Raw genomic sequence first — 27411 nt, 5'->3', positions numbered from 1 at the left:
TGTAATGTTTGTATGATTTATGTTTGATGACCTTCGATATTGAACTCTTTACAAATTAGTCTCTAAGCCATATCGTTGACTAATTGACTATATATATATATACTGAAAATGACTAATTGACTATATGTTATCTAATTAGGGCTGATAATATCATCGACATAGTTCTAAACAATAAATGTGACATTATTAATTTGATTCAAGACTAGACAGAGACTGGTAGGTCGGAATTGATTTAACTTACATGGAGCATTTATCTTAAAAATCAGAACAATTTGAGTATGATTCAATAAATAAATCAGATGAACCTCTTTGGTTAGATTTATACAGAACGAAAAGAATTCCTCTCCCAAGATATGTTGCAAGTGTTGAAAGAAGAGTGTTTCATCAGACTCATGAACATTGATGCTAAAAATACTTCCTCTTTAGTGAATCGTGTAGTTAGATCAGCTAAGTTCACCTCCTCAGTGATGCACTATTCAACGCCCAACAACACTCTTCATTCGAAGAATTAGAAGATGCGAAGGGAGAAGTATTATTGAACTAATGCCTCCATCTCTACTTCCTTCTTCATTCACACCTCATTATCTGATTCAATAATAGAGATCTGATTGTGTCGTTTCCTTTAAGAAAATTGATCACAATTATAAACCCCCTAGCTAAGCGGTAGAGTTATCAGAAGTTTATATATGATTTGTGATCATAATTAATCTTTAGAGTAAAACTAACCCAATCGAAAATTTATAGAGTAGAAATGATCATTTCTCCTTGCATGATAACGTTCACTAGCATGGAACCACCACCAGTAGCCATGGTTGTTCTTTAAATGACCATTTTATTTACGTCCAGGAAAACAAAACACCGTACTCTTTCATCGTAGAAGAAAATGAAACATCACAGACTGACATATCAAACACCTGTTTCCGCCATCAACGGCTTATTTGGACTTGAAAGGGATGGCCCTTATCACTATTTGGTGGTACAAAGCTGCCAGTGCTGCTCCGATGAAAGGCCCTACCCAGAATATCCACTGCACAAATACAGGATTTTGCATTAGAACGTTTTTCAAATCATATTCATTGTTGTGTTTATAAAAAATACTCACATGGTCATTCCATGCTTGCTCCTTGTTGTAAATAAGAGCTGCGCCGAGGCTCCGAGCCGGATTAATGCCTGTTCCGGTGACCGGAATTGTTGCCAAGTGAACTAGGAACACAGCAAACCCAATAGGCAGTGGTGCCAAGATCTGATATTCATTTAAATTCAACGATAAAAAAGCTATAAGAATTTTAGATGGAAAGGTAATGGAAGGTAGAGAATTAAATTGTAGCTTTTTGATTACCGGGACGTGGGAGTCTCGTGCATTACGCTTGGCATCAGTGGCGGAGAAGACAGTATAGACTAGAACAAAGGTACCAACAATCTCAGCTCCGAGGCCACTGCTCTTGCTATAGCCTGTATTAACGGTGTTTGCACCGCCGCCTAGTGTTTCGTATTGGCTCTTTTCGAAGCCCTTTACGACTGCAGCGCCACATATGGCTCCGAGACATTGCATTATCATGTAAAAGACTGCTCTTATAAGCGACAACTTCCTCGCTAAGAGCAGCCCGAACGTAACCGCCGGGTTAATATGTCCTCCTGCAACACAAACAATCAGTCGCTTAGCCATATATTGAAACTTGATTTTAATCAAGTAGTGATGTGTTGTGTACCAGAAATGCCTGCGGTGCAGTAGACAAGAGCGAAGATCATGCCACCGAAAGCCCAAGCGATGCCCTGGATCCCCACTGTCTTGCACTTGGTTGGAGATTTGACGACGCCCATCACGGTTAGAACAGTGATGTAAAGGAACAAGAAAGTTGCTACGAATTCTGCTATGCCGGCCCTGTAAAAGGACCATGAGCTTAACTCGCCAGTCTCGTACAGTGGTGATGCAGGTGGTTCCTTGTAGTCCTTGGCATCTTGGGTTTGAGCGGCTGTTCCTATAGGCTGCCTCTCCCTGTACTTATTGGCTCCCAATCTCACATCTTCACCCTGCCCTTCCATTGTTCCTGCTAGGGATGAGTACTGAGGATTCTTGTTTTCAGGCTTTCTGGGTTGGAAATGGATCAAACAATGAACTTAAAGGTGAATTATGTGCATAACTTTGGAAGTGAGGGGAGGAGGTATTTATACAAGATATAGTTACACTTTTAGTTCTTCTATTATGTTGAATTAATTTTTCCACTTTAATTTGATATGATTTGAGCCTTTTTTATAATGTTATTGGTAATTCTAAAACATTTTGGATTAAAATATGTAATTGTCGGTAGATATGTATAATGTATGATGTCATAACTATTAAAATATTATAAAAATAAAAATATCATAAATTATATTTATAATTAAATAAGAAAAAGAAATTATTAATAATTATAAATTAATTTAATGTTCAATTTATATAAAAAGACAATAAGCGAAAAAACATGTTAACTTATATTATCCTTATCATTATCAAAAATTTGTAAGATAAGAATAAATCTATCTTCTTAAAAGATCATAATAACCTTTTAAATAATCTCTAACAATAAATTAAGATACATTTTTAAATTTTAAAATTTTATTTTAAATAATTTGACAGATCTTTATTAGATTTTATATTTATTATAATATAAAAATTAACCGACCTTTATTCTCATATGTAATAGGATAAGGGAAAAGATAGTAAATTGTCCTAATATCAGATTGATAAAATCTTCAAATTATAAAATACCCTCAAAATAAATATTAAATTCTAAATTTCAACATAGTTGATAGACTAAACAAAGATTGAGGGTGACTAAGCAGAACCATGCGGAGTAGTGTGATTGGTGGGAAAGGATAATGGACTGTGTAAACTGTTGTGACATGTGACCGACACTCCATAATCCTACACGTAGCTGGAAAAGTCGCTTCTCTGCTGGATGTCATGTCCTTGAGTAATTTTCACTTCATTAAATATACACCTTGCATTTTCTTCAATACTGCAAGCATGCAGTAGTGCTTATTTTTTTCTTTCTTTTTCACAATATGTGGTGAGCATTGAGCAGTATGGTTATGATTCCACCTTTCGGCGTAAATTATTGTTCATATTCAAAATTTATATTTTTTATGGCCTTGATAACAGACAAAATTTTGATAGAATCGATTCTAGTAATAGTATCAAATGATTTTGGTCTTCAGATTTAGACATGTGATGCATTTACTATCATTCAAAGAATTGATATTACTGGAGGCCGAGAAGGAGGTTATAGCAGGGGCTGCCAGATGTTTCAGTCCGAGCACTCACACCCCCGGGACCGAGGCACACTCAAGATGCCAGTCCCAAACCAACCCCCACCCTGAACCATGGACTGAGATCAAGCAATCATTTCACTACCAACAGCACCAAAACAATGTTGTTTTAGTTCAAAATGCAAGTTTCTTTTTGTTATTTAGTTGTTGGCTTATTTATTTTAATTTGGATTAAGTGTTGTGGTCGGTAAAAAAGGGTTTATTCATCTGTGTTTCTCTAAGAAACAAAATCGGCTATAAAGAAAAAGATGAAAGAAAATTATCTTTAGGTCGTGGAAGGTTTGACCCTTTTATCCATCTTAGTTAAAGTATTTATAAATCAACAGATTAAATAAATTTGATAGTTAAACCTATATTTAATGTGTTCTAATTGATAACGTATATCCCTTAAAAATATTATTTTTGTATTGTTATTCAGCGTAAGAGTCTGTCTCTCGATAGTGTAAATTCCTTGATAAATAACCCCTATAAACAAAAGGTTTCTTTGAAGACCTTTTACTACTGACATACATCACGTATGGTAAAGACCGAGTAATTTGCGAATAAAAAAGCATTTTGCAGTGCTTAACCACTGCCATTTCAAAGTACAATTACTTTAAAAGGACGAGGGTTTGGTCCAACCTAATAATATAGTAAAAGAAAAGTTGCCTTTTTTTTTTCCTTCATTGGATATATTTTCTTCCACTAGAGTGTATGAGCATGCAGCTATAGGACCGACCTTTTTGCAGGGGGAGGAAATGTGGGTGGTGGTAGCGGCCCTCATGTTGCATTGCTTTTGGTTGATTAACAGCCGCAAGATCAACTGAGTCTAGATTCTATTTAACATCGTGACGGACCGACTTTTGCCGCCCTGATATTGACTCGTGTAAAATAAAATTCATGTACGTCACGTTGCTGGGCCGGCTGAATGAAAGGGAAGATCGGGCTCTACCGTCAACAAAGACCCACTAGCAAAGGCTTTTTCTGCAATGTTTCTTGAGATGGATCTACAAAATTCAGGCCTATGGGTCTATGATATTGGTTTCTAATTGCTTCGGGACTATGGGATTATTCTTGGGATGCCTATTTTCAGTTTATGAATTAAGAAAATGAAATATTGTTTTCTTAGAGAATCTCGAGTTCGAGAAGCTATCTATGTATGTGAGATATATATATGTATTATCAATTAATTAAAAAAGTTATAAATATATACTACCATATAATTACTCCGATATTTAAAAAAAGAACTACTTGGTATACTGATAATGGAAGTGTTCTGACTCCATTGGTTGAGCAATGAAATTAACAAAAAAAAAAAATCAATTTAAATCGAATTATGCAATTTAAATGGGTTTTAGTTTTTTTATTTGAGATTCAATTTTGTTCGGTTTAGGTATATAATTTTATAATTTGGTTTGGTTTTAATTTTTCCCTGTGAAATCTATTTATTTAAAATCAAAACGTATTAAATAAAATAATGATAGTATAAGATAAACTTAAGCAAAAGAACTCTTAAATTAAAAATATTTTTTTGTGTGAATTTAAACCTGTGTGTTTGCATTCGATTTAAGTTTAAAGTTTATTTTTTTATGTTAAGTTGGAAAAATGATAAACAGTTAAAAACTATAAAATTAAATTTAATCGAAGTGAAGCAAACTGAAAAGTTCAAATTTTATGTCATTTATATTGATTTTGATTTTATTTTTAAAAAGCTGTAATAATGTAATACGATTTATTTTTTATTAAAAAATTTAATTGAACCGAACTAAATATAACTCTAATAAAAAAAGTTGGATAGGTGATACATATACTTTAAATGAGATATATAACAATTTTTAAACTAATTAGAATATGATATGCTCTCATAAAATTGAGTTTTAAACTTTTATTAGTTTGGGGTATATATAAGATAATATTTATTCAAAGACTCTCAACTATTTGATATTGAACGTTTATACTCTTGTACACGTGGTGTCTGAACCTAAATTTCAAGAGATAACAACAATCCCTTAACCATTGAGGTTGTTTAGTTTGTGCTTTAAATTAATATATTTAGAATTAAGGTATAAAAGGAAGAGAGTTTTTGGCTTAATGGTAAGGTTGGATTTTTAGAATTTTGAATGACATGGCATAGGTAGCAATGAATTGAAAGCTCAAAGATTTCAAATGGAAGCATATTTATAGGTTGGTTTGAATGAGGCTGCAAAAGAAAACTCATGTGGGTATCTGTGATCGCAAGACCTAAAAGACAGATGGGTTGAGCATTGTCTGCCCATCACTTGTTAATTCAAAACTAGACTGTGGTTGGAGAATAACTTTGTAAAGGAACAAGAATCTCTTTACATATACCCAAATCTTGGCGTGGGTTACCCCTCATGTCCGCCACAATAACTCTCCTAACCAGGGAAGGGAGACAAATAATAGTGGAAAGAACATAACAACATGTGTTTATTTTCATTCATTCACCATAACTATAACCATTTACTTTGAGAGGTGCAGGAATGAGCTGAAGGCACATCAGACGTGTAAAAGTGGAGGGGAGAAAGACACTTTTATATTTTTTTCAGCTCAATTTGCCTAGAAAAACTTGGAAAAGAACAAGTGGCTGCTGCAATTGCATCGGGTGTTTAGGCCCTGGAAACACCTTTCATCCTGGCATTGGCTCATAAAGGATGGGAAATATTAGGTTTCCTTTTGAGTCAAAAAGATGCCCTCAAATTCGATGGTGGGTATAGTTTGAAAGGACATATCCTATTCAAAATAATCATTTCATAATCCCTTTGATTGGATTCCACCCAAGGGTCTTAAAATATCTTTAGACCCAAGCCTCTCAACACAATTCTTTAAAAGAAACTAATAACATTTTAAGAATAATTTTTCTTCTAATTTTTAAAAATGATTTTTTATAAGAAAAAAAGTAAATCATTTGACATAAACACATCTATACAATTTCACTTTCGCTAAAAAAATATAAAATTTTAAAAGATTTTGTTGAGATGAACGAGAACAAAGTTATAATAATTGGATGCGAGGAAAAAAAGTTGAGTTGGCGGTTTAATAATTATGGTTACGGTGGAGAACCGAACTTGTTGTTCCATAGAGGAGAGGATAGAACAGTCAAGTTGAAAACGATGATGAACAATTGTCGAGTAGTGAGAGCCTGAGAGAGAGATAGTCTAAGGCTAGGATCCCTTATCCAGTCATGCATGATCGTTTATATATTGAGCTTTAGTGTAGGTGTCATAAGATGATTATTATTTTGTAAGTTGACAGGCTAAATAAATTTGGTTGACAGTTATTACATTATAGATTACGTGGGACCAAATATCACTTCAAGGTCTCTAGTTGTCCTTTAGACACGAAGCTCTGGAGGCCTCAAGAAACTCTAGAGGATATGGAGCTCTAGAGGCTTCAAGGAACTTTAGAGGTCTCAACGCTCGATAAGCGGAGGAATGAGAGAGGTGTGACTTTCGAAGTAGATTCAAATGAGGTACAACAGTTGTTTTCACTTAACGGAGGAAATATCATAAAGTGGCTTAAACTGAGACTTGCAGGGGAGACTCACGTTGCTCTTACAAAGGCTACAACAAAAGGTGATTAGCAGAAGAAAAGAGGGCTGCTGCTGAAGAACTTGAGTTTCTGGTGTTAGAGTTAAGCCACATAGGCTCAAAAACTATCTATCTCCACATTCGGAGGTAGTATCGGAAATAATTTGGCAGTAAATGGTTCATTTTCTAATTCAGAGGTTCTTGTTGGTAATCCTCAGTTTGGACTTCTTTATGTTATAACAATTAGGATTTTGAGCGAAGTCGCTTCAACTGCCTATATATATAGCGGAGGATTGATGAGATAACGAGGGACTTTGAGAGAAGCTACCTCAATGTTAGGTATGCTACGAAGGATTTCGACATTCTTGAATAAGTAATGGAGAACGCAACAACATCCCAGACGCTCGGTAGAGGAAATGGATAAATTCCTATAGTCGTAGCGGAGGCATTCCAGTTCTTTTCGGTAAGATGACAGAAAAATAGTTAAAAAAAATCCCTTTATTTGAGGCAATTCGACATGCAGCGAAGAACCACAGAAAGTGTACATAAACATCTCAACATTATTTGTACATAACATAGGCATCGCGATTCTGCTAGCTAGACAATAGTGAAATCTTTCAGTGAGAGTATAGCGCATATATCTCAAAGATCTTGGCAAGAGAAGAAGCAACTTCACCCTTAGAGTCATCTCACGTGTGTTTATCAATGATTACGTCAAATGATCGTACCTATCTAGAAAACACGAAATTTTGAAGACCTCTGGACAAATTTTAAATCAAGTAGAGGAATCTCGACGTTATAACGAGGATGGAGAAAAAGGTAGTATATCAACGCTATGTAGTGGCAATCGCAAATTCCCTTGGATTCCATCCAAGGGTCTTAAAAATATCTTAATACCCAAGCATAAGAAGACAATTCTTAAAAGATATTAATAACATTTTAAGAATAAACATATTTTAAAAAAAGGTAAATCATTTTACATGAACTCGTAGGTCAACCGATTCATATTGAACCGCATATACATATATCTTCTGTCTGTTGTTCTTATACTTGTTACAACAAACAATTAAAACAACCTCGCAAACAGCCCACTAACACTCGGGTGTGAAAATGGAAATGGAAGTGGAAGATGCTTCTCCTTGTCACAGAATTCAAATGAAATTCGAAGGGTTTGGTTTGCGAAAGACCCATCACGAGGGAACAAACACATCGTAGCAGGAAGAAAACATTGAAAAGATCGATGTGAATTTGAAATCAGGGCATTCCCCCATTAAGCCTGGAAAATGATAACCATTATCTTAGAAAAAGGAGCAGTTTAGTATTGATAAACTTGGTAAAGATTGAATTTCTACGTCTTTGAATCCTTATATTTGAATTTTATCATAAGCAATTATTCTTTCTTTTTTCTTTCGACCCAACTAGATTTCATTAATAAAAATAATAAAATAGTAGAATTGCCACACATTCAAGCATAAAGAAAAATATAGGGATAATAGTCATACAAAAAACTCGTACAAAATCAAAAATATTAAACTTAAAGATACTAAAAAAAGAAACATTCCCTTTTAAAATGACGTTCAACATCAAAAGTACTTAGTAATAAAGGAGTGGTGAACGAATCAAACTATTCGACAGGTTACTTCACTACGCAATTTTGATTATATCGGCAAACAACCTTTTACCAAATCGAATATACGACTACACGTGACCACCAACAAACCAATAAAAACCAAATGTCGTGAGAGTCTTTGTACGAGCACCAAAACAACTACAAAAGTATGCGAAAAAAATATCAAATGTCATAAAAAAAAAGTGTCACAAGAGCATAGAAAAAGTATCACAACAGTAGAAAAAGCATGCCACAAAGACAAAGATTCTTATTTAAAATTGGAAAAAAATGACATAATATAAAAAAATAAGAGAACTAATAATCACTGGCGGTTAATAATTAACATTAAGATTGGTCTCATCGCCAACTAAATAAAAATCAAAGTGAAAAAGGAATGCAACACAAAAATATTGAGAGAAAATATATGTTAGAGAAAACTTAGGGAAATTGACTAGGTTTTATGAGTAAATATTCATAATTGTTTTGAACAATTCTTACTTAGGGAGAAGGAAATCTCACCCCTAATAGTTATTAAACTCAAAACCTATGAGAGATGGAGGTGTTAACAGAAAATTTTTAATCACTTGTTCTAAAATTATTGACTATTTTTTTACAAATGTTCAGTTTCTCTATATATGTATCTTATTTATTTTAGACATAATCAATAACTATGATTACTACTTTAATATATATGTATCTTATTAACGTATATAAACTACCATTAACGCATGAAACATCCCAAACTTTTTACATTTCTCTTTTTAATAACTTTATCCTATAAAATATTCAATTTTATAAACTTTTAAGATGATCATATAAAAATATATATAATCATATTTTTTTTAAAACATCTTTATCTTAACAACCTTCTCTAAATTTTATCTAAAGTAATAAAAACTTAAACCCTTTATCTTCTTGCTTTCAATAATCAAAAAGAAGAAGACGAGACAAACTTATATTCTTTTTCTCCTTAATCCCACATGTTCGAGAAGAAAAGATGAAGAAACACACTTGTTCCATAACTTTTGAGTCATGCAAATTTCATAATTATCACATTTTTGTTCGTGTCATGTAAGACAACAATTATGATATATAATTAATAATACTTTTGAATCATCATTTAGTCCAAAACTGAGGAAACTACAATAATTAATAGTTATATATGAATTAAAATCTTATTTGTTTATTTATTTGTTAAAATTATCATTTTATTTCTAATAAATAATTTATAACATTTACATTTAAATTTAAATTTTCGAAAATGACATTTTTTGTTAGAGACAATTATTGATAGGAATAAATCGATCTCGTCAGTAATTAATGATTTTTTTTTTCAATTTAGACGGAAAATCACATTTGATGTTATTATGTGAAAGTGTTGAAAGCATAATGAGGAGTGTGATAAAGGAGAAAGTCTATACTATGTTCCATCATGGCTGAGGTATATATATATATAGTAGTTCTAGTTGAAAACGCTAAATATAGGACTATTATGATTATTTGTGGGTTAGCTAATTAGATGGATCTAATTGTCAGATTTTGAATTTTGTTTTGGTAGATCATGTGAATCTATTAAAGGTCTTATCTATGTACTATAGCTAATTCGAAGGTTATGGCACTCTTGTTCCCAGAGATCAAGAATCTTTAAGTAGCTCCGGATGTCTCATTAAAGATTACATATAAGAGCAAGTAGTTAAATTATAAAGTAATTAAACCATGGGAAGTTCCTGGAGCAGGTGTTGAAACTCCTTTTTTGGCGTGCAAATGAAGGCCGAGACTCGCAAGAGAATCTGATAAGCATCCACAATTTCATTCCAAAAAAACATGGTATAGACACTAGATGAACATGTAGAGAAAAGCATTATTAGGGTTTATTAATATAATATATGATTCGTAAGCCAGATTGTCACTGCTATGCCACGGGTTTTTCCAACAACTCCCACATGTCCATGTAACCAAAAAGTCAGGCATCTGACATGTCTCCTAATCCAAGGCCCTTTTCCATTATCATCTTCGAGCAAAACAAAAAGAAAATATTTAATTTACATTTGCAATCCATTTCTTCTTGGCCAAGCCTTAACAAATTGCATATGAAAAGAGTAATGAGCATCGATATTAAAAATGATATCGGCACAGAAAGATTTGCAGGGGGCAGCAGGAGTGGGCATGAAAGTTTTCTGTTTACGTATTTACACTATTCACCAAGAAATGTAATTATTAGTTCCATTTGATGACGAAACCAGAATTTGTGGCCACCATGTTCGGCTTGCGCCCCGCGTTGTCGTCGAGTCGGGGGATGTGTGAGTGGCGCCCACTGAAACGCTTGGCACCGCGTGGTTCTATTCACTGATTTTTTGTTTCGTCGAACACAATGGTTGCATGGTTTGAATAGCCGCACCAATTTCCTTTCAAACAGCTTTCACCACTCAAAACCCATCCATGATTCATGCTTGCCATTTGCAATGCACCCCTATCTCCCTCTCCTACTCCTGTTGCCATCAAAATTTGGTTTAATCATATGAATTGAATCAAAGAATTAAAGAATCCGTGAACTCATTGAGTGTCTCACTTGTTAAAGAAAGTATTGTTCTCCCATGAAGTTTTGGATTCAAGCAGATGAGTCTATAGGTGTGTACATTGTCAATGATTAAATTTTTTTTGAACAAATACTATCTTATAATCTCCAAACTATTCAAGAAAAAGAATTAAAAAAAAATCGGTTAAAATTGCAAAAAATGAGTTTGATAATAAAATCCTGTTAAAATTTGGTAATATCATGAAAATAATATCCAAAATTCTTTTATTTAAAATGACATCCAAACAATGTGTTTTTGTTAAATGACTCCCTCCTCGTAAAGACATATCACTTAAAAAGTGTTTTTCAAAAGACGTGTTCTATTAAATGTTTTTCAGATGATATCTCTCACACTGACCTCATTTAAACATAACAAAAGAAATGAGAATAAAAAATAAAAATTGTATAAAAAATAATACAAATTTTATTCAAAAAGAAATAATATATCAAAGACATATAACCTAAGATAACTTTAATACTAATATTTTTCGTATATTTTATCCTACGATGTTAAATTTAATAATATTTTTTATGATAAATAAAATAATTGATAATCTTAAAATAAATTTATGGATTATATTTAATGTATGGACGGCCTATAACTTTATGGAGAGTTAATAAACCAACTTATAACATATCATAAAAAAATTCAAACAAATTCACTTACTTTATTCAGTGACATCATCAAATCTATTAATTATTCATAAAATTTTATATCATCAATATATCAAATATTAACTCTAAATTTATATATAACAATCTTGAAAATTATTTTTTAAGAACATTAATTTTTTTTTTAAAAAATAATTTTAAAAAACATCTTAAATTTTAGGATGATTTTTTATCACTAAATTTTGTATTTCTGTTTTGATCATTCAATTCTAAAATTTTATATATGACAATCTTTAAATTTAATTTTTTTTAGATAAATGATTTAAATTTTTCATATTTTAGGGTAAACTATATATTTGGTTGCTCAGCTTTACATTTGTTTCTATTTTGGCCACTCAACTTTAAAAATTATAAATTTTTATCTCTAAACTTTCGAATTATTTTTGTCTTTGTCATTCAACCATATTAAGTGTCTGACCGCAACACCAAAATTTTGTATTTTAAGACTTTTTTTTCTATTTTTCCTATTTTAACATTTTCTTCTTGATCGCTGGAATCCTTCTACACCTTCATTCGACCATCGTTGACCATTGTTTTCAATGTAACTGGTACAAAAAAGTTCTATTTGTATTCTCTTTCTTCTTCTTAGTTTGATTTTCCTCAAAATCGGGGAAAAAATAAAATTAAAGTTTTCACTTAACTTCCTCCAGTCTACAATCTTCATCGCCTCCATCCACTTAAAATCAAAATATATTTTTTTCTTCTCCTTGTTGACCTCTCTACCATTCTAATTTGAAAGAATATAATCTGGTGTGAGTGAATCAAAGAGAATATGAAATCCCAGGCTTGAGAGAAAAGTTTCAAGGGCTTTTTGCATAAATTTACGAAAGAAATTTAAAAGATTTAACGATCGAGTGACCAAATAAAAATAATTCGAAAGTTAGTGATGATTTCAAAAAATTAAAGTCGAGTGAGTAAAAAATAGTTTATCCAAAATTTTAATTAGTGTAGACATTAGATGCTTGACAGTGAACAAGTAGCTTTAATTGGCAACACAAATGATAGACTTTTGGTATTGTCATAATGGCGTTCCGGTTAATCCAACCTTATATTACACCCGTTCAAGAAATTTTAAAGTGGAAAAGAAAAGTTGAAGGGGGCACTAACGGGACAAAGTGCGTGTTTACTAGACTTTGTCCACACTTGGTCTCCTATCAATGAAACCCTAATCTCTCATGCAAATTATGTGATGTCTTTCTTATCATTTTTGTTTTTGATTGTACCGACCCACACTCATTCGTTTCCAAGACTGTGGAGCCGATACTTCATTGCTCCATTCTCACATAAAAGATCTTAAATATCAGTTTCGAAATTTTTTTTTTTAAAAGATTGTTTCTTATGTAAAAATATAATTAATTAAGAAAACGGCACTTAAAAAATTGTTTAGAAATATAAGACTCCTTTCGATCATGTAGGATAAAGACGTTAACACGATCTAAACGAAAATAGATTCGATTTTAAAAAAAAAACACATAACAGAAAGCTACTATACAAACATCAAACATTGACCATACCGTGCTAAACAAACATTTGGTGATTCATTTTAAAGCATATCCATCCCCATAATACTAGTGGTATACTTGGACTAATTTAAAACTTTTCAAACTTTTAAGAACTAACACGTAATTATCTAAAAGATTGGAGATTGTCTAGTAAATTATTCTAAAGACTAATTCTATTAACAATCACATACTATATCACAACTTAAAAGGATCTTAACACAAAGCAACACATATTCAGGGACTGATTGTATAATTTATACATTTTATACTGATAATATCAATTCCATTGAATGAGTATCAATATTTGATCTTACAGTAGCGTTACTGTAAACATAATATTAATACTTCAAACATAGTATTCATACTAATTTGATGATTTTAGCCTAAGATATTAATATTTATTAGGGTAATATTGATATCTCCTACTTATTTGGTATCGATATTCTTTATTCAATATCGATACCAAATAATTAAAATCCATTCGAACTCAAATTCATAGAGAGTTCGCTCAAATACAAAAAAAAAAAAAAAACATACTCTTAACTTGATTCTCAATCATCATTTCAAATTACCATTCAAGTAACACTTAGTCATTCTACCCTTAGCATTCAATGCATGCCCTTTAGAACGTAATCATCCAAGCAACATCATTGGAATTACATTTTAAAATATTTTTTTACAAAAAAACTACTTTTATTAAAAATAAAAAATATTCAAAATTACAATGATGGTTTACAAGCATAATCGTAAATTAAACATATAATTAGAACATTTTCTTATAACCATTGAATAAGAAACTAGCCACTTAAGATAACACAAAGACCATACAATAAAAAGTTTAAAGAACCTAACCAAAAAGTTCGAACAAAAGTAGATACAAACATGCATTACCGCATCAGTAAACGAACCACAAAAGGATATGAAATTATAAATCAGAGTTGAGCGATGAGAAAATTATCCACGAACGCAAATCGCGTATCTAAATTCAATATGATGGTCCAAAACAGAGAATATCATCGTGATAATAAATAAACACCGACTTGATCAATTGTGGCGATGCCAAATTCAACAATAAAAAATAATAAACAAAAACAATGACCAAACGACCGAAACTGTGCCAGAAAATAAAGAAAATGTATTGTAAAAGTAGATAAAAATATGTTACAAAAATAGAATTATTAAAAATTAAAGAAACAAAGAAAAACTAAATATGTAACTTAAGAAAATATATGAAAAAAAAAAAAAAAACATTGACGACTGTTACCAACTCTAAGATTGATACCGCCGCCTACAACCAAAGAAGAAGAAGAGGCAAACGGCTAAAGATGTTTACGGTTGAGAAAAAAGTAAAAATTATGAGTGATGATTACCTTCAAAGATCTTACATATTATATAGTCAAAAACATATTTTTTTAATCATATAATCAAATTATTATTTTTAATTAATATGGGATAAATATTATTTGTTAATCATATATTAAGTCAATTTCAAATGACATATAATTTACCAACTCGTAGACGTATGAATTGTCTCATCCAATAGGCAATTGTGGTCTACTTCATTTTTAACATTTAGTCCATTAGGACATAAGTGATTACAATACATTTTTGGCATTCATTCATGAATTATATGAGATGAAATCTCATAATTCAAATAAATATGAACACTTCAAAAATATGATATTAATAATTGACGTTTGACCGATTGTACACAAAATGATATTTCGAAAAAGAAAAAAAAAACCATTGTAAAGAAGAAGAATTTCAATGACCCAAAAATGTTCACCAATTAAATAAAATGATGAACAATCTTTGTTTCTACAATTTCGGCTTCTCAGACAAGTGAAATAATTAGTCATCAAATGACAGCTTTAGCTAGATTTGAGCATCAAAATTCGGAATCATGAAACATTTTTTTACCACATGTAGTTTTATTATACATTAGTCTAATTTAAGATTAACTTAAAAGACGGTTTCGATCTATAATACTATTATGTTTAATATAAAAAATTATATAAATTTATAATATTTTCGTGTAACCAAAAAGTTATATCGTGAGGTTTAAAATTTACAATCGAAAATATTATGAATATTGTAATATTTTATGTTATAATCAAAATATTAATTTATTCTGAAAAATTATATTTTTAATAAAATTTTCAATTACAACTTATTTATGTCAATTTTTTAATCTTACCTTAACAAATTATATTATAGAATTTCTAATTTAATCAGACTTGGCAGATTTTTTTTTTGAAGCATAAAACCAAGTGGACGTGAAGTAATTATAAAAGGTTTATGAAACCGAGGGATATTATACATAAAAGTCAGAATTTATTATGATTTTGCTCGAACTTTGCAACTTTTGGTTTCTGAATGAGAATTGGATTAAACAATGTTGCTTCGAATTGGTGAAATTCCGAACAGCTATCTGTCGCTGTAATCTTGGCATCGGTAAAATCATGCTCTGACACAACCGGTGGCGCCGCCTGCGTTGGCGGTCTCCCAATCAATGAAGCCTCTGTTACTGCCTAATGTCACATGATCATTATTGCTCTTCATTAAGTGTATTGCATTTTACGTTTAACTTCACATATTCTTTCTTTAACCTTTTTTAACGGAAAATTTTCATCCACTTTTGCCATAACTTTGTACATAAAAACTTATAGGCATGCCTATTGAGCAATAAAAACTTTATATTATAATTTAATATAATTTAAATATGTCTGATTTGAGTCTTTATGTATGTAAAAATTCTCCGTTAGGAGATTTATCTATAAAACCAAGTATGTGAGTCGAGTCGATTCAAATTAGTTAGGGCGAAACCTTAGAATTAGAAGGGTAATAACAAAATTCATTAAAAATGAAATTACAAAAATTTAAATTTCTTTAAATTATATATTTAAAATAAAAACAAGATAATAGATTGCAATTTATGTACGATGAATCGTAAAACAAGTGAAAGTTATAAAAGTATATACATAATTGTTGTAGTAGTAAAAGCTTGGTTGAAACCGTAAAACTCTTCTTTTTACTATTATATTTAGGGTTTGCAGGGGGATTTTCATGATATTTTATGAGAATTTGGGATAAAATCCCCTCAAAGATATGGACACAACTTTCTCCGACAGGAATTCCCGTGCATGCAGCATGAAGAAGTGCAACTCACACGCACACTCATGTTTCGGCGTTGATGCAATCATCGATGTGAACGGGAACGCGATTGAATTGATCAGTCAGCGGCCAAGCAGGTGCAGTACTCCACATTTAGTCTGAATCCAAGATGAATGGAAGAATGTTGGGATGTAGTGATATTCATTGAAATTTTAAAATATTTATATAATTTAAATATTTTTTATTGATGATTTAATTTCATATTTTTAAATTTTTAATATATTTTTTAACAGTCTGGAGTGATTATAACTCAACCATTCGAGATTGAACGCTCACACCTCTGATATTCTTGATGCTTAAACATGAGACCTCAAAGAATAATAACAATTCATTTACAACTGAGGTAGGGTTGATTCGTGCATGCATAATCTTTATTAACTATTTAAAATGCATATACATACAACTTCTCAAATTTAATATTTTTTAAAGGATTCTAAACTTAATATATTCAAAGAAAATAATACTTTTTTTTAACTATTGATACTCCAAAATATTATTCTTTATTCATCTGAAAAACGGAAACGTTGTGATTTGATATATAATTAATATTATATTATATCCTTATGGAAAACTTAGTTTGACTATTAATCAATATGACATCTAGCATTAAATAGTTTATGCCTTTAGACTAGCTTCCTATGGTAACGAGGAATTTATGTTTTTCCTATACTAATTATTAAAAGGGTAAATTATAGGATTGATTATTATTTTTAAGATTTAAATATTTTTTATTGAATTAAAAAATAATATTTGATTATTTTTGTTTTATTTAATTAAGATGAATTACTCAGGATTAACTATTGTGAGACTTTTAACATTGTTAACAGGTTACAATTGATATATAAAATAAAAAATAAACTACACAAATGGCCATTAATATTTAAGCAAGTTTCATTTTTTTCACTGAAGTTTAAAAATGACAAATTGGTCACTAAGTGTTGGCATTTTCTTAAACTTGGCTACCTATCTTTTGGTGGGTTTCTTTTCTTTATAATTTCTAGTTGGAATAAACTTACCACTTTGTTCATTTGAATGCTTAGACCTGGATAAACTATTAGCAATCTTTATGTGATGATTTTATTATTCTCTTTGAACTTGCTTGCTCTTTTAACGGGATCCCATTAGTTAAGCAGAATATTTATTGCTGTAAAGCATGAGTTGAACCATTGACTCATGATTTTGATATTGTGGTGCATAGATCTTGATTTTGGCCCTTGCGAGAAATTTTAGGAACCATTACTTTTAGCATCTTCATGTGCATGGCTGCTTACTGTGTGATCAGTTCATTTTTATTCACGCTTGGCTCAAGGGAGTTGTCTGTAGGATTTGTTATTTAGATTTTAGATGTAGTTGGATCTCAATATACAAAGCAGTATCCTGCTTGTTATTTTTTCCTGGGATTAAAGCTCTAGCAAATATTTTGGATGAATAAGGAAATTCAATACCAGATCCTGTCAAAAAAATGAGTTCTACATTTTGATGTCGAAAATCTTATTCTTATATTAACACATGGCCTGCAGAGACATCACAATTGAAGATCATCTTCATAATTAACTTTCTAACATCTGTTTGAATTTTCGTTACCGCTGTTTTCTTGTACTGCGTAACCATGCAGGAAAGTACCTGAGTACTTCAATCTCCCTATGCAGGAAAAGAACCTAGTAATGGCAATGCTTCGACTGCTTCCTTTTGTGCCGATGGTATTCATTATCGGTTCAGATCATTCTTAGGCATATACTACAAATGGTCTCGTCTAATATGTTATTTTTGAAATTTTAGTAGGGAAAACGAAAATTTACTTAAATATTAGTGATCATTTGTGTAGTTTATCATTTTTAATTTTATATATTTATTACATCAGTTAAAAATCTAACGGTAGTAAATTCTTAGTAACTATATTTTAAAAGTGACTAAATATTATATTTTTTAAACTTAATAAAAAAATAATATAAAATTTAAACGAAATTTATCAATAATATAGTTTACCATGTTAAAATACATTCGTACTTGTAATATATTATTTTGATAAGAAGTAAATAAAAAATGTAGAATAAATAATTTGGAAGGTTGAAATTGGAAAAAGCGAAGGAATGGCGGGCCACAAGAAGCCGTTCGATTAAAGGGCGTGTTTACACTATAAGCCGTTCACAAAGTGGGGGGTTTCATTTCATTGCACATGTGTTTTCCTTTAAAAGCGTGCCGCTTTGTGGCGGCTCCACCTCCGCCTCCGCTTTTCACTTTCCGACTATCCCGCAGCGGCCCTATTAAAAGATAATTAATAATTTATTTTAATAAAAGTTCTAATTCTTTAATCCCGAAACCAAACATTACAATCTTGACCAACCAGAATTAAATAGTTTCCTGATTGCGTAATTAGTCAGAATCATTAGAAAATAGAAATATTTGATTTCCCACATTAGATTTGGATTAAAGGTTTGATTTTGATTCATTGAATTGGTGTAATTCACGGTTTTTGAGGAGGAATGGATTCCTTTCCATTTGGGTTGAGCCTCGTTCTGGTCCTTCTGGATACACGATGAACCCTGAATTAGAAAAAAGAATCCCCCAGAATTATTTACTCAGATTTGGGTCTGATCATGGAGGCTGGCAACTGAGTCACCATTAATGGGAAAGGCAAATGAATCCCAGAATCATAAAAAAAAATTAAATAGTTAGAGTGATTAAATTTTTTTATCCATTCAAATATTTTTAAATAATTAATAATATATATAATTTATTAATGTAATTGTTTAAACTCGAATTATAAATTTGATTTGATATAATACAGGAGATGTAAAGTTAGGGAGAGGGGTATTTGTATAAAGAAGCAAAGGTGTTTGGTTAGGTTGAAACTCTCTTCCATTTGCGATGAGAACAACGTCTCAGTCGTTTAGATGTTTAATAATTCTCTTTTTCACCCACCAAAACCCAGAAGAATCGAATCAAAAGTGAAATAAATACACAGGGAATTTCGGGGTTTAGTCACTCTCACACTTTTCTTTTCAACCTCCACTCACCAAAAAATTAATAATTAAGAACAAATAAGTATCTTTAGCTGCTTACTGTTTGAGCTGGTGAAATTTTTTCAAAAAAGAAACTGTATCATTACTGTGACAGTATATAAATAGGAGTGAAAAGAGTCTTTAATTCAACTACTTCAAAGACCATTGTAGCTGGTTGGGCATATGAGGTGAGAGATTTTTAATTTTTTTCCTCCTTTTTCCCCTGCTTTTAAGGTCTCGCCGTCGTTGGATGCGACAGAGTTGTTCTTTATTTTATGATTTCAGCAGAAGAATAGTGGTGGCTGCATTAAAGTAAGAAGCTTTTACTGCAGACGAAGAGGATTTTCTAGGCATTTAAGCTCTCTCTCTCTGCTTGATTTTCTCCAATCTTTTGCACGAAAGAGACAAGTCTCCGAACAAGGTTGAGCTTCGTTTTATTTTCTTTTGTTGTTTTTTTATGGAAATGGAAGTTTCAGTTTTTCTAAAAAGAAAATTCTGGGTGTTTGGATCTGGAGAATTATTTGACTTTCGTTTTCCTGGGGTTGCTCACGTTTTGATTTTTAATTTGTCTTTTACATGTTTCACAGAAGAAGAAAAAAACAAAACAAAACAATGTTGTCACAGAAGCAAGCAGAAGAAGCAATAGTGTCCAAAGAGACGGGCCATGAAACCAGAGAAGAAGAAAACGAAGACGAGTCACAACAATCAATGTTCAGCATCAAGAGCATCCTATGGCACGGCGGCTCCGCCTGGGATGCCTGGTTCAGCTGCGCCTCAAATCAAGTCGCGCAAGTGCTGTTGACACTGCCCTATTCCTTCTCTCAGTTGGGCATGCTATCAGGGATTCTACTTCAGGTATTTTATGGGCTAATGGGAAGTTGGACTGCATATCTCATAAGTGTGCTCTATGTAGAGTTTAGAAGCCGGAAGGAGAAAGAGAATGTCAGCTTCAAAAACCATGTCATCCAGGTTTGTTCCTCCACCGCCCGCCGCACATCACCACCGCTAGTTCTACTATACTAAGAAGTTTTCATTAATTACAGTGGTTTGAAGTACTTGATGGGTTGCTGGGACCATACTGGAAGGCAGCTGGACTTGCTTTCAATTGTACTTTCCTCTTATTCGGATCTGTCATACAACTCATTGCTTGTGCAAGGTTTGAGCTTCGGATCCATCCTTATTTTTTATTTAAACATCATACTTAACAAGAATTTGAAACTGGGGTTCATTAAATATGTCATTATTTTTTGTATGATGATAGCAATATTTACTACATCAATGATAAACTGGACAAGAGGACATGGACCTATATTTTTGGAGCTTGCTGTGCCACCACAGTTTTCATACCTTCCTTTCACAACTACCGGATTTGGTCTTTTATAGGTCTTGGAATGACTACCTATACGGCCTGGTACATGGCCATAGCTGCCCTTATTCACGGCCAGGTAGGTAATAAAATGTAAAGAAATGGCCATGCAACAACCGTTTTCAATGCTTTTACATAATTTCTTTTTGCTGCTCAGGCTGAGGGCGTCACACACAGTGGTCCAACAAAGCTAGTCCTCTACTTCACCGGAGCTACCAACATTCTCTACACCTTTGGCGGACATGCCGTGACTGTGTAAGCTTTTTACGTTTCTTTTTCCTTCAGAAACTTGGAAAACTAGCAGATGTTCATTTCACTTTTCCTTCAATTTGTTTTTTTCCCTTGTCTTGTTTCTACGCGGCTTCTCTTTGCAGCTTTTGCCGGTCATCTTGGGGTTCGAGTCCCAGACAAAAAAATCATGCAAAATTACTTTTGTTTGCTCGGAAACAAACATTTTATCCATTTCTCTAGGGAAATTGAACAGCTAAATAGTCGTATGTTCAACATTAATCTAGTTTACTATCCTTTGTCTTTTACCTGTTTAGCATAATTTCTCCATCAATTGTAAATATTAAGCTAGTAATTGAATATAATTGATCTGCTTTTCACCTCTTCTTTCCAGGGAAATCATGCATGCAATGTGGAAGCCTCAAAAATTCAAATACATATACTTGTTGGCCACATTATACGTTTTTACATTAACCATTCCATCCGCTTCTGCCGTCTACTGGGCGTTCGGGGACCAGCTTCTCAACCATTCCAATGCCTTCTCTCTCCTCCCCAAAACCGCCTTCCGTGACGCTGCTGTTATCCTAATGCTCATTCACCAGGTTCGTTTTACTTGTTAGAAGTGCTAATACGTCTTTTAAACCAGCACAATTACTGGATTTGAACGTGTAATGATTGGTATTTGCAGTTCATAACATTCGGATTCGCTTGTACTCCATTGTACTTCGTGTGGGAGAAAGTGATAGGGATGCATGACACCAAAAGCATTTGTTTGAGGGCACTGGCTAGGCTGCCTGTGGTGATTCCAATCTGGTTCTTGGCCATAATCTTCCCATTCTTCGGGCCGATAAACTCCGCCGTCGGTGCTCTTTTGGTTAGTTTCACCGTCTACATCATCCCGGCTTTAGCCCATATGATCACCTACAGAACAGCCTCTGCTCGTCAGGTAATTATTAATTTTTTTTATCACTTAGGCCATCATCTTGTTGTCCCACTTGAATGGTTCATGTGGGGAAACTGCAGCAAATGTACAAAAGCATTTAAGGCTTGGATTTGGGAAAAAAAAACATTACCCTATCTTGTATTAGCTGGCTGACTTGACTCTTTTCCATCCAGTTGGTCACATTTTTCCATCAACAAATGCCGAATTTCGACTAACTTGTTTGCCTAACTTTGTAAACATGCAGAGTGCAGCAGAGAAGCCACCATTCTTCTTGCCAAGCTGGACCGCGATGTACGCGGTAAACGCGGTGATCGTGGTGTGGGTTCTGGTGATTGGATTCGGGTTCGGTGGATGGGCTAGCATGACCAATTTCATCAGGCAAATCGACACATTCGGGTTGTTTGCAAAGTGCTATCAGTGCAAGGCTCCACCAGCAGCAGGTGCAGTGCACCACTGAGCTGTAATTTGGATTCCCCTGTTTCTTGTATCATACATTGGGAGATTGCAAAATCTCCCCCTACATGTGATGTGTGCTAGATTTTGCATTTTCTCCTTTTTTTACCCCTAATATTTTTTAATCCCCATCTAGTTTCAAAATCAAAAGAGTGTGCTTAATTATACCTACTTAATTGTTTAATCAAATCATTTCAAATATAAATTCAGATGTTGTTCTTATTTGGACTGTCCTTTTGAAATTAAATTGGATGTGCCCCCACATTCACATGGCTTGCACGTTGACTCGTATGTTAATCACGTGCCACTCTTCACTCCTAAATATTCCCTCCCTCAATTTCTCATGTGAACTTACCCTACGCCAAATTCATGTTATGTTGTCTCTAATGGTTTAATGCCTAATCACATCAAAGTCATATAAACAAAGAAAATAATTAAGGAGATGACAAAATTTAATATTTTAAAACACATTTTTATTAAACTCTCAAAATAAATCTTCAGAATTAATTCCCATCAACCTAAGGGGCTGATTGGTTTAAGGAATGTGGATTCTCATGGGAATGGAATATACATTCCATGTTTGGTTGGCCGGGAATCTCATTCCCGATATGTTTTATTACCAATAGTAGATTTTTTGGATATTACCTGGAATGTCATTATCTCATTCCTTAGGTATTGTTGGATTATAAAATGCTCTTAATTTTTTTTTCTTCAAAAATATCTTTCTTTGTAATTGAATAATAAAAATTCTACAAAGGTTAAATTACAAATTTATCCTTAAACTATTTTAGATTTTAAAAAAAGTCTAATTAAAATTTTATATGAAGTTCAGGGGTTAAAATAAATTTTACCCTTTCATTAAACCTTTTTATATTTTAATTTGTAAAAAAAAATATATATATATAATTTTATGAATTTAATTTTTTTAAAGAAAATATATAAATATTTTCCAACTTGTTAAAAAACAAATATATAATAAGGACAATTTAGTCAAATATACATTCCAATAATCTTTTATTCCTTTAACCAAACACGATAATCTTACATTCATGCTAAACCAACCAAACAAAATACAACATTCTCAGTAATTTATTCCCTGGTAATCTTACATTCCCACTGATAATCTTACATTCCCACCGGTAATCTTACATTCGTGAACCAAACGCACCCTAAAGTCAATTCGATGCCCAGGGCAGATGTTTTGAATTCTTATGTTTTAAAATTTTAGTTTAGTTTAGTTTAATTTAATTTAATTTATTAAGAAAAAGAGAAAAAAAAGAAATTTATATTCTCATTCTTAAAAAGAAAAGGAAATTAAATCTCATTTTTTTAAATTTTTAGATCCATCATTATCGATTCTAACCTAATTTCTAAAGGTATAGGACTGGATTGGATTGTTTGGTTTAAGTATTATTTGAAAAGGATTGAAGCTCGAGGATGATAGAAGAAAATAATTTATGTACTTTAGGAGTGTATTGATTTCGTCACTAAGCATTCACATTTCACTCATATTTCTTCTTATATGATTGATTTTCTACTAAACTCACTCAAAATCGACGAAACTAAATCAAAAAATTTAGTACTATTTTTAGGGGCTTGGGACTTTCGTAGATTTAAGAGATTTAAGGGGTTGTTTGAAAATTCTAACAATGAGAAGCATTATTTTAAAAAGACAAAATACCTAAAAACTAACTTTTAAATGATTTTTATCGATTTTTCTAACTAAAATGTAATTTAAATATTATGTTGAGTCATTTTTGAAATTATTATTTTTCCGATGTTTAGTACAACATATCAAATAAAATAGTGATTAAAAAAAATTATCTCACTTTTAACCAATTAAACACTACAATTTTGTAAATAGGCTATAGCATCTGGTGAAAATATAATTCGTCCCTATATTAGTTAAAAACAAATATACTTGGGGATGCTAATTAGATAGGAATTTGTTGAAGATTATTACGAATTTTAACCAAATATCATGCACGTCGTAAAACATCATTATCAATTCAGTCATGAATACTGAGTAGATACCTAAGCTTTTAAAGAAACCAAAGATTATGGCCTTATACTACATACTACATAGTATATATTATCTCAAAAGTGTATCAAAACAAGCATTGATTAGGCATTTACCGGATTTCGGGTAGCCATTAGAACATTTTATTCATTGATTAGGCAAGGGGAAAAGAAAAACTGATACAATTTGTAAACCATGTGGGAGATCTGGTTTCCAATAAGATATTGTTGGTACTGACCAAATCTACCGCATGTTTACTTCATTAACTCTCTGTTTCATGCAATTATTGCACTCTCTTAACGCTCATATTGATTGCAAAACCAGAGGTTCAGGAGTTAGGATTCTATCTTTACTAGCTTCCTATCTGTATAAATGCACTGAAATTCCATATAATATATATATATGGGTCTTAAATATCCAAAATCTTAAGATTCCTTCAAAGCAAAACAATATCTTGTTTTCCCTAGTTGACCATATAATTTTTTTATCACTACACGTAATTATAAAGTAATATCTATTTACAAATTCTTAGCAATTTGATAATAAACACTCAAACACCTCTACAGCTGTCGTGTTCAAATCTGAGACTTCTAAGGATAACAATAATCCCTTTAAACATTAAGGTCATTTGGTTCGCACTAGTTGACTATAATAAGCTTATTTGTTGTGTTCTTTATTTGTACCGTTGAAACGAAGTAACGATTAACGTGTGAGATTCACAGCCATCATTTGTTGCAGCAACAAATCTGCAAACTAAACCAAGAATCAAATACTTCTTATATACGCCTCTGTTACGGGATAAGGTTAGGGCATTTTACGATTAAAGGGAATTAGCCACAATAGGCAAGTATTTTATTCAACTTTAATCCTTAGAGTCGAGTTGAATCAGTCTCTTAAGGATTCTAGGGCACGTTCTTTGAACTCTGTTTTTTGCTGTCAGGAGATTCAAACTCAAACATCAAACTTTAGTTTTCCATGTTTGTATAATTGCAAAGACTTAGACTACCTGTACAAGAACAGAAAGGTTTTAAGGTTTCGATTTGGAAATGGGTAATCTCGTTACCTACTCCTTGGGGCATTTGATTTTAATTTCATGGTAGAAATAAGTGTCTGACAGCTTGAACTGACCCAATATCTATACTGGGCCAGGACAGGCAAGGAATAATCGGAGTTGGGCTATTTTCTGTTGGGTACAAAGTAAATTCTTGGAACTAACCTTAAAATCAAATAATAGCAAAATCAGAAACACTAAATATAGATTGACCATGAAAAAGTCATATAGGAAGCTGCCAGGATTTACATTCAGATTGAGAATCAAAAGACTTAGGATTATGATTTGTGGTAGATTGTTCTAATTGTACCCCACCCATTTATGCAAACAAAAAGCAACCATTTACAGGTAAATTGCAATTACAGTATATGTGTTTGAATAAGCTTTACATTGATGCATTTCAAGAATCGTATACCTGTTCACACAAAACACAATGCTCTGATATTATTCTTTCCATAACGCTTCCCTCTTCAACCATTAACTTGCTACTTTGCTTGTTCCATAGATGAACTCCATAACTCTTCCCATTTAGCTGATGCAGCTTAGCCTCATCCGATTTCGACTCGGCCTGGTTTTTCGGCATCTTAAACAGTTTCACTATTTTAATCCAATCGACAGGATAAAAGGCCATAGGTGGCAAGATGGTGAAATTGTAACCAGGTCTTCCTTCAACTCTATGAACTACCCTGGAAACCATATAGGGTCCATTATGTCCCCATTTGTTACCATCAAAGGTTAAAGCAAATTCCTCAATGAACTTGAATAGGAGGGGGTGTTCGATATCGAAAACGAGCACTGCGTTGTTCAATCTAGTCCAGTTCTTTGTCGTCGAGTCAACACTTTGTGCTCCGATCGTGTTCTTCAACCCTTTGAAACTATTCACCACTATGAAATCCGTATCCAAGTAAATGCCACCGTACTTGTACAATACCGCAAGTCTCATTAAATTAGATAGATTTTGAGCCAATGGGATCACGCCGGGGTCCTTTTTTCCACTCCGGATATTATCGAACCAAGTTTCGGCCGGCGTGTTCTCGAGCAAAAACTGGAAGTCCGGTGTCACTGCTTGAACCTTGAAGCCGAGATCGATTAGCGGTTTAAGGACAGTGTAACCCTGGGGAGAGTCCATTGTTCTTGATAGAATCATCAAGCAGCCATTGGGATGTGCTTTAAAAACACTATCCACAGCTAATATTTCCCGTCTACCAAAAGACTCTGCAGTTGAAATCCATGTCATGAAGAATTGAAGCTCGCACTTGTTGTTAAAGAACTCCAAGACTCGACCGTGGAACTTCTCCGTCAACTCATCTGTCCGGAAAATATCGGATTCCGGGAGTTTTCTCCGGATTCTTCCGTGAAATCGATCATCACTATCAACTTCAACAATCATATTCCTCTGTGTAGAAATAGTCAACGATATAGGAAGAACACCCGGATTCATTTTCCTCGTCTGCATCAAATCAGAGTCTTCTTTTTCCGTGAAAGCAGCCGATTGCAGAGGCACGTTAGAAACCATAGTGTACGTAAACATGAAGAACAGGAGAAGGGAAAACAAGACAATAGAGATTAGAGACGATTTGGCCCGGCTAACAAGCCGGTAACCAAAGATTTCATGATAAACTAATCGTTTAAATGACATGGTAAAATATGGGGTTGAACTGTTGAGGCTTGAAGGGTTGAGTTTTGAGAAACAACTGGAAATTAGAGCCATAGAGATGAAGCTTTCATGGCGGTCAGAGCAACTAAATGGTTTTTATGTGATAAAACAGGGTCAAAAACATATTCCAATGAAACTTCTATCAAGCAATACATAAATATGGAAAACTACGATTTTCCCCTTTCTTTGAACCTCGTTGGTGGGTTGATTTCTTTTTATTGTCAAATTCTATTATTAGTCTCTTTAATATTCATAAATTAAAATTTTAATCATTATACTTTAATTTACTTAATTTGAATTTACATAATTTTTAAATTTTAGTC

The 27411-nt window shown here is 32.6% G+C and overlaps 3 protein-coding genes across 4 annotated transcripts; 1 reads left to right on the top strand and 2 right to left on the bottom strand.

The window, feature by feature from the left end:
• Positions 1–716: 716 nt before the first annotated feature.
• LOC120197906 (probable aquaporin PIP1-4) lies at positions 717–2163 on the bottom strand. Its single transcript, XM_039199302.1, has 4 exons — positions 1710–2163; positions 1340–1635; positions 1103–1243; positions 717–1027 (listed from the first exon to the last, which is right to left on the bottom strand). The coding sequence occupies exons 1-4, from the start codon at positions 2041–2043 to the stop codon at positions 935–937; spliced, it is 864 nt and encodes a 287-aa protein (XP_039055233.1). The 5' UTR covers positions 2044–2163; the 3' UTR covers positions 717–934.
• Positions 2164–19588: 17425 nt separating this feature from the next.
• LOC120197810 (auxin transporter-like protein 2) lies at positions 19589–22452 on the top strand. 2 transcript variants are annotated; one of them, XM_039199206.1, is made up of 8 exons: positions 19589–19791; positions 19964–20339; positions 20414–20526; positions 20632–20815; positions 20894–20991; positions 21359–21566; positions 21653–21910; positions 22152–22452. In XM_039199206.1, the coding sequence occupies exons 2-8, from the start codon at positions 19983–19985 to the stop codon at positions 22362–22364; spliced, it is 1431 nt and encodes a 476-aa protein (XP_039055137.1). In that variant the 5' UTR covers positions 19589–19791; positions 19964–19982; the 3' UTR covers positions 22365–22452. The 2 variants fall into 2 exon arrangements, with proteins under 2 accessions (XP_039055137.1, XP_039055138.1); XM_039199207.1 differs by having other exon boundaries at positions 19958–20339.
• Positions 22453–25712: 3260 nt separating this feature from the next.
• LOC120197812 (lactosylceramide 4-alpha-galactosyltransferase-like) lies at positions 25713–27192 on the bottom strand. The gene has a single exon (XM_039199211.1). It carries the CDS (start codon positions 27140–27142, stop codon positions 25832–25834), a length of 1311 nt encoding a protein of 436 aa, XP_039055142.1. The 5' UTR covers positions 27143–27192; the 3' UTR covers positions 25713–25831.
• Between the last annotated feature and the right edge of the window lie 219 nt (positions 27193–27411).

The sequence above is a fragment of the Hibiscus syriacus genome, unplaced genomic scaffold (genome assembly GCF_006381635.1).
Source record: "Hibiscus syriacus cultivar Baekdansim isolate YM2019G1 unplaced genomic scaffold, ASM638163v2 tig00117056_pilon, whole genome shotgun sequence".
Lineage (NCBI taxonomy): Eukaryota > Viridiplantae > Streptophyta > Magnoliopsida > Malvales > Malvaceae > Hibiscus > Hibiscus syriacus.
This window is presented reverse-complemented; position numbering and strand designations above follow the sequence as displayed.

What these genes read in the sequence shown, in the direction of transcription:
- LOC120197906 (XM_039199302.1), bottom strand. Translation starts at nt 2,043, where the DNA reads ATGGAAGGGCAGGGTGAAGATGTGAGATTGGGAGCCAATAAGTACAGG. An exon ending in CTGCACCGCAGGCATTTCTG is followed by an intron (nt 1,636 to 1,709) that starts GTACACAACACA and finishes TTTGTGTTGCAG; the next exon opens with GAGGACATATTAACCCGGCG. An exon ending in CACGAGACTCCCACGTCCCG is followed by an intron (nt 1,244 to 1,339) that starts GTAATCAAAAAG and finishes AATGAATATCAG; the next exon opens with ATCTTGGCACCACTGCCTAT.
- LOC120197810 (XM_039199206.1), top strand. Translation starts at nt 19,983, where the DNA reads ATGTTGTCACAGAAGCAAGCAGAAGAAGCAATAGTGTCCAAAGAGACG. An exon ending in TCCTAATGCTCATTCACCAG is followed by an intron (nt 21,567 to 21,652) that starts GTTCGTTTTACT and finishes TGGTATTTGCAG; the next exon opens with TTCATAACATTCGGATTCGC. An exon ending in GAACAGCCTCTGCTCGTCAG is followed by an intron (nt 21,911 to 22,151) that starts GTAATTATTAAT and finishes GTAAACATGCAG; the next exon opens with AGTGCAGCAGAGAAGCCACC.
- LOC120197812 (XM_039199211.1), bottom strand. Translation starts at nt 27,142, where the DNA reads ATGGCTCTAATTTCCAGTTGTTTCTCAAAACTCAACCCTTCAAGCCTC.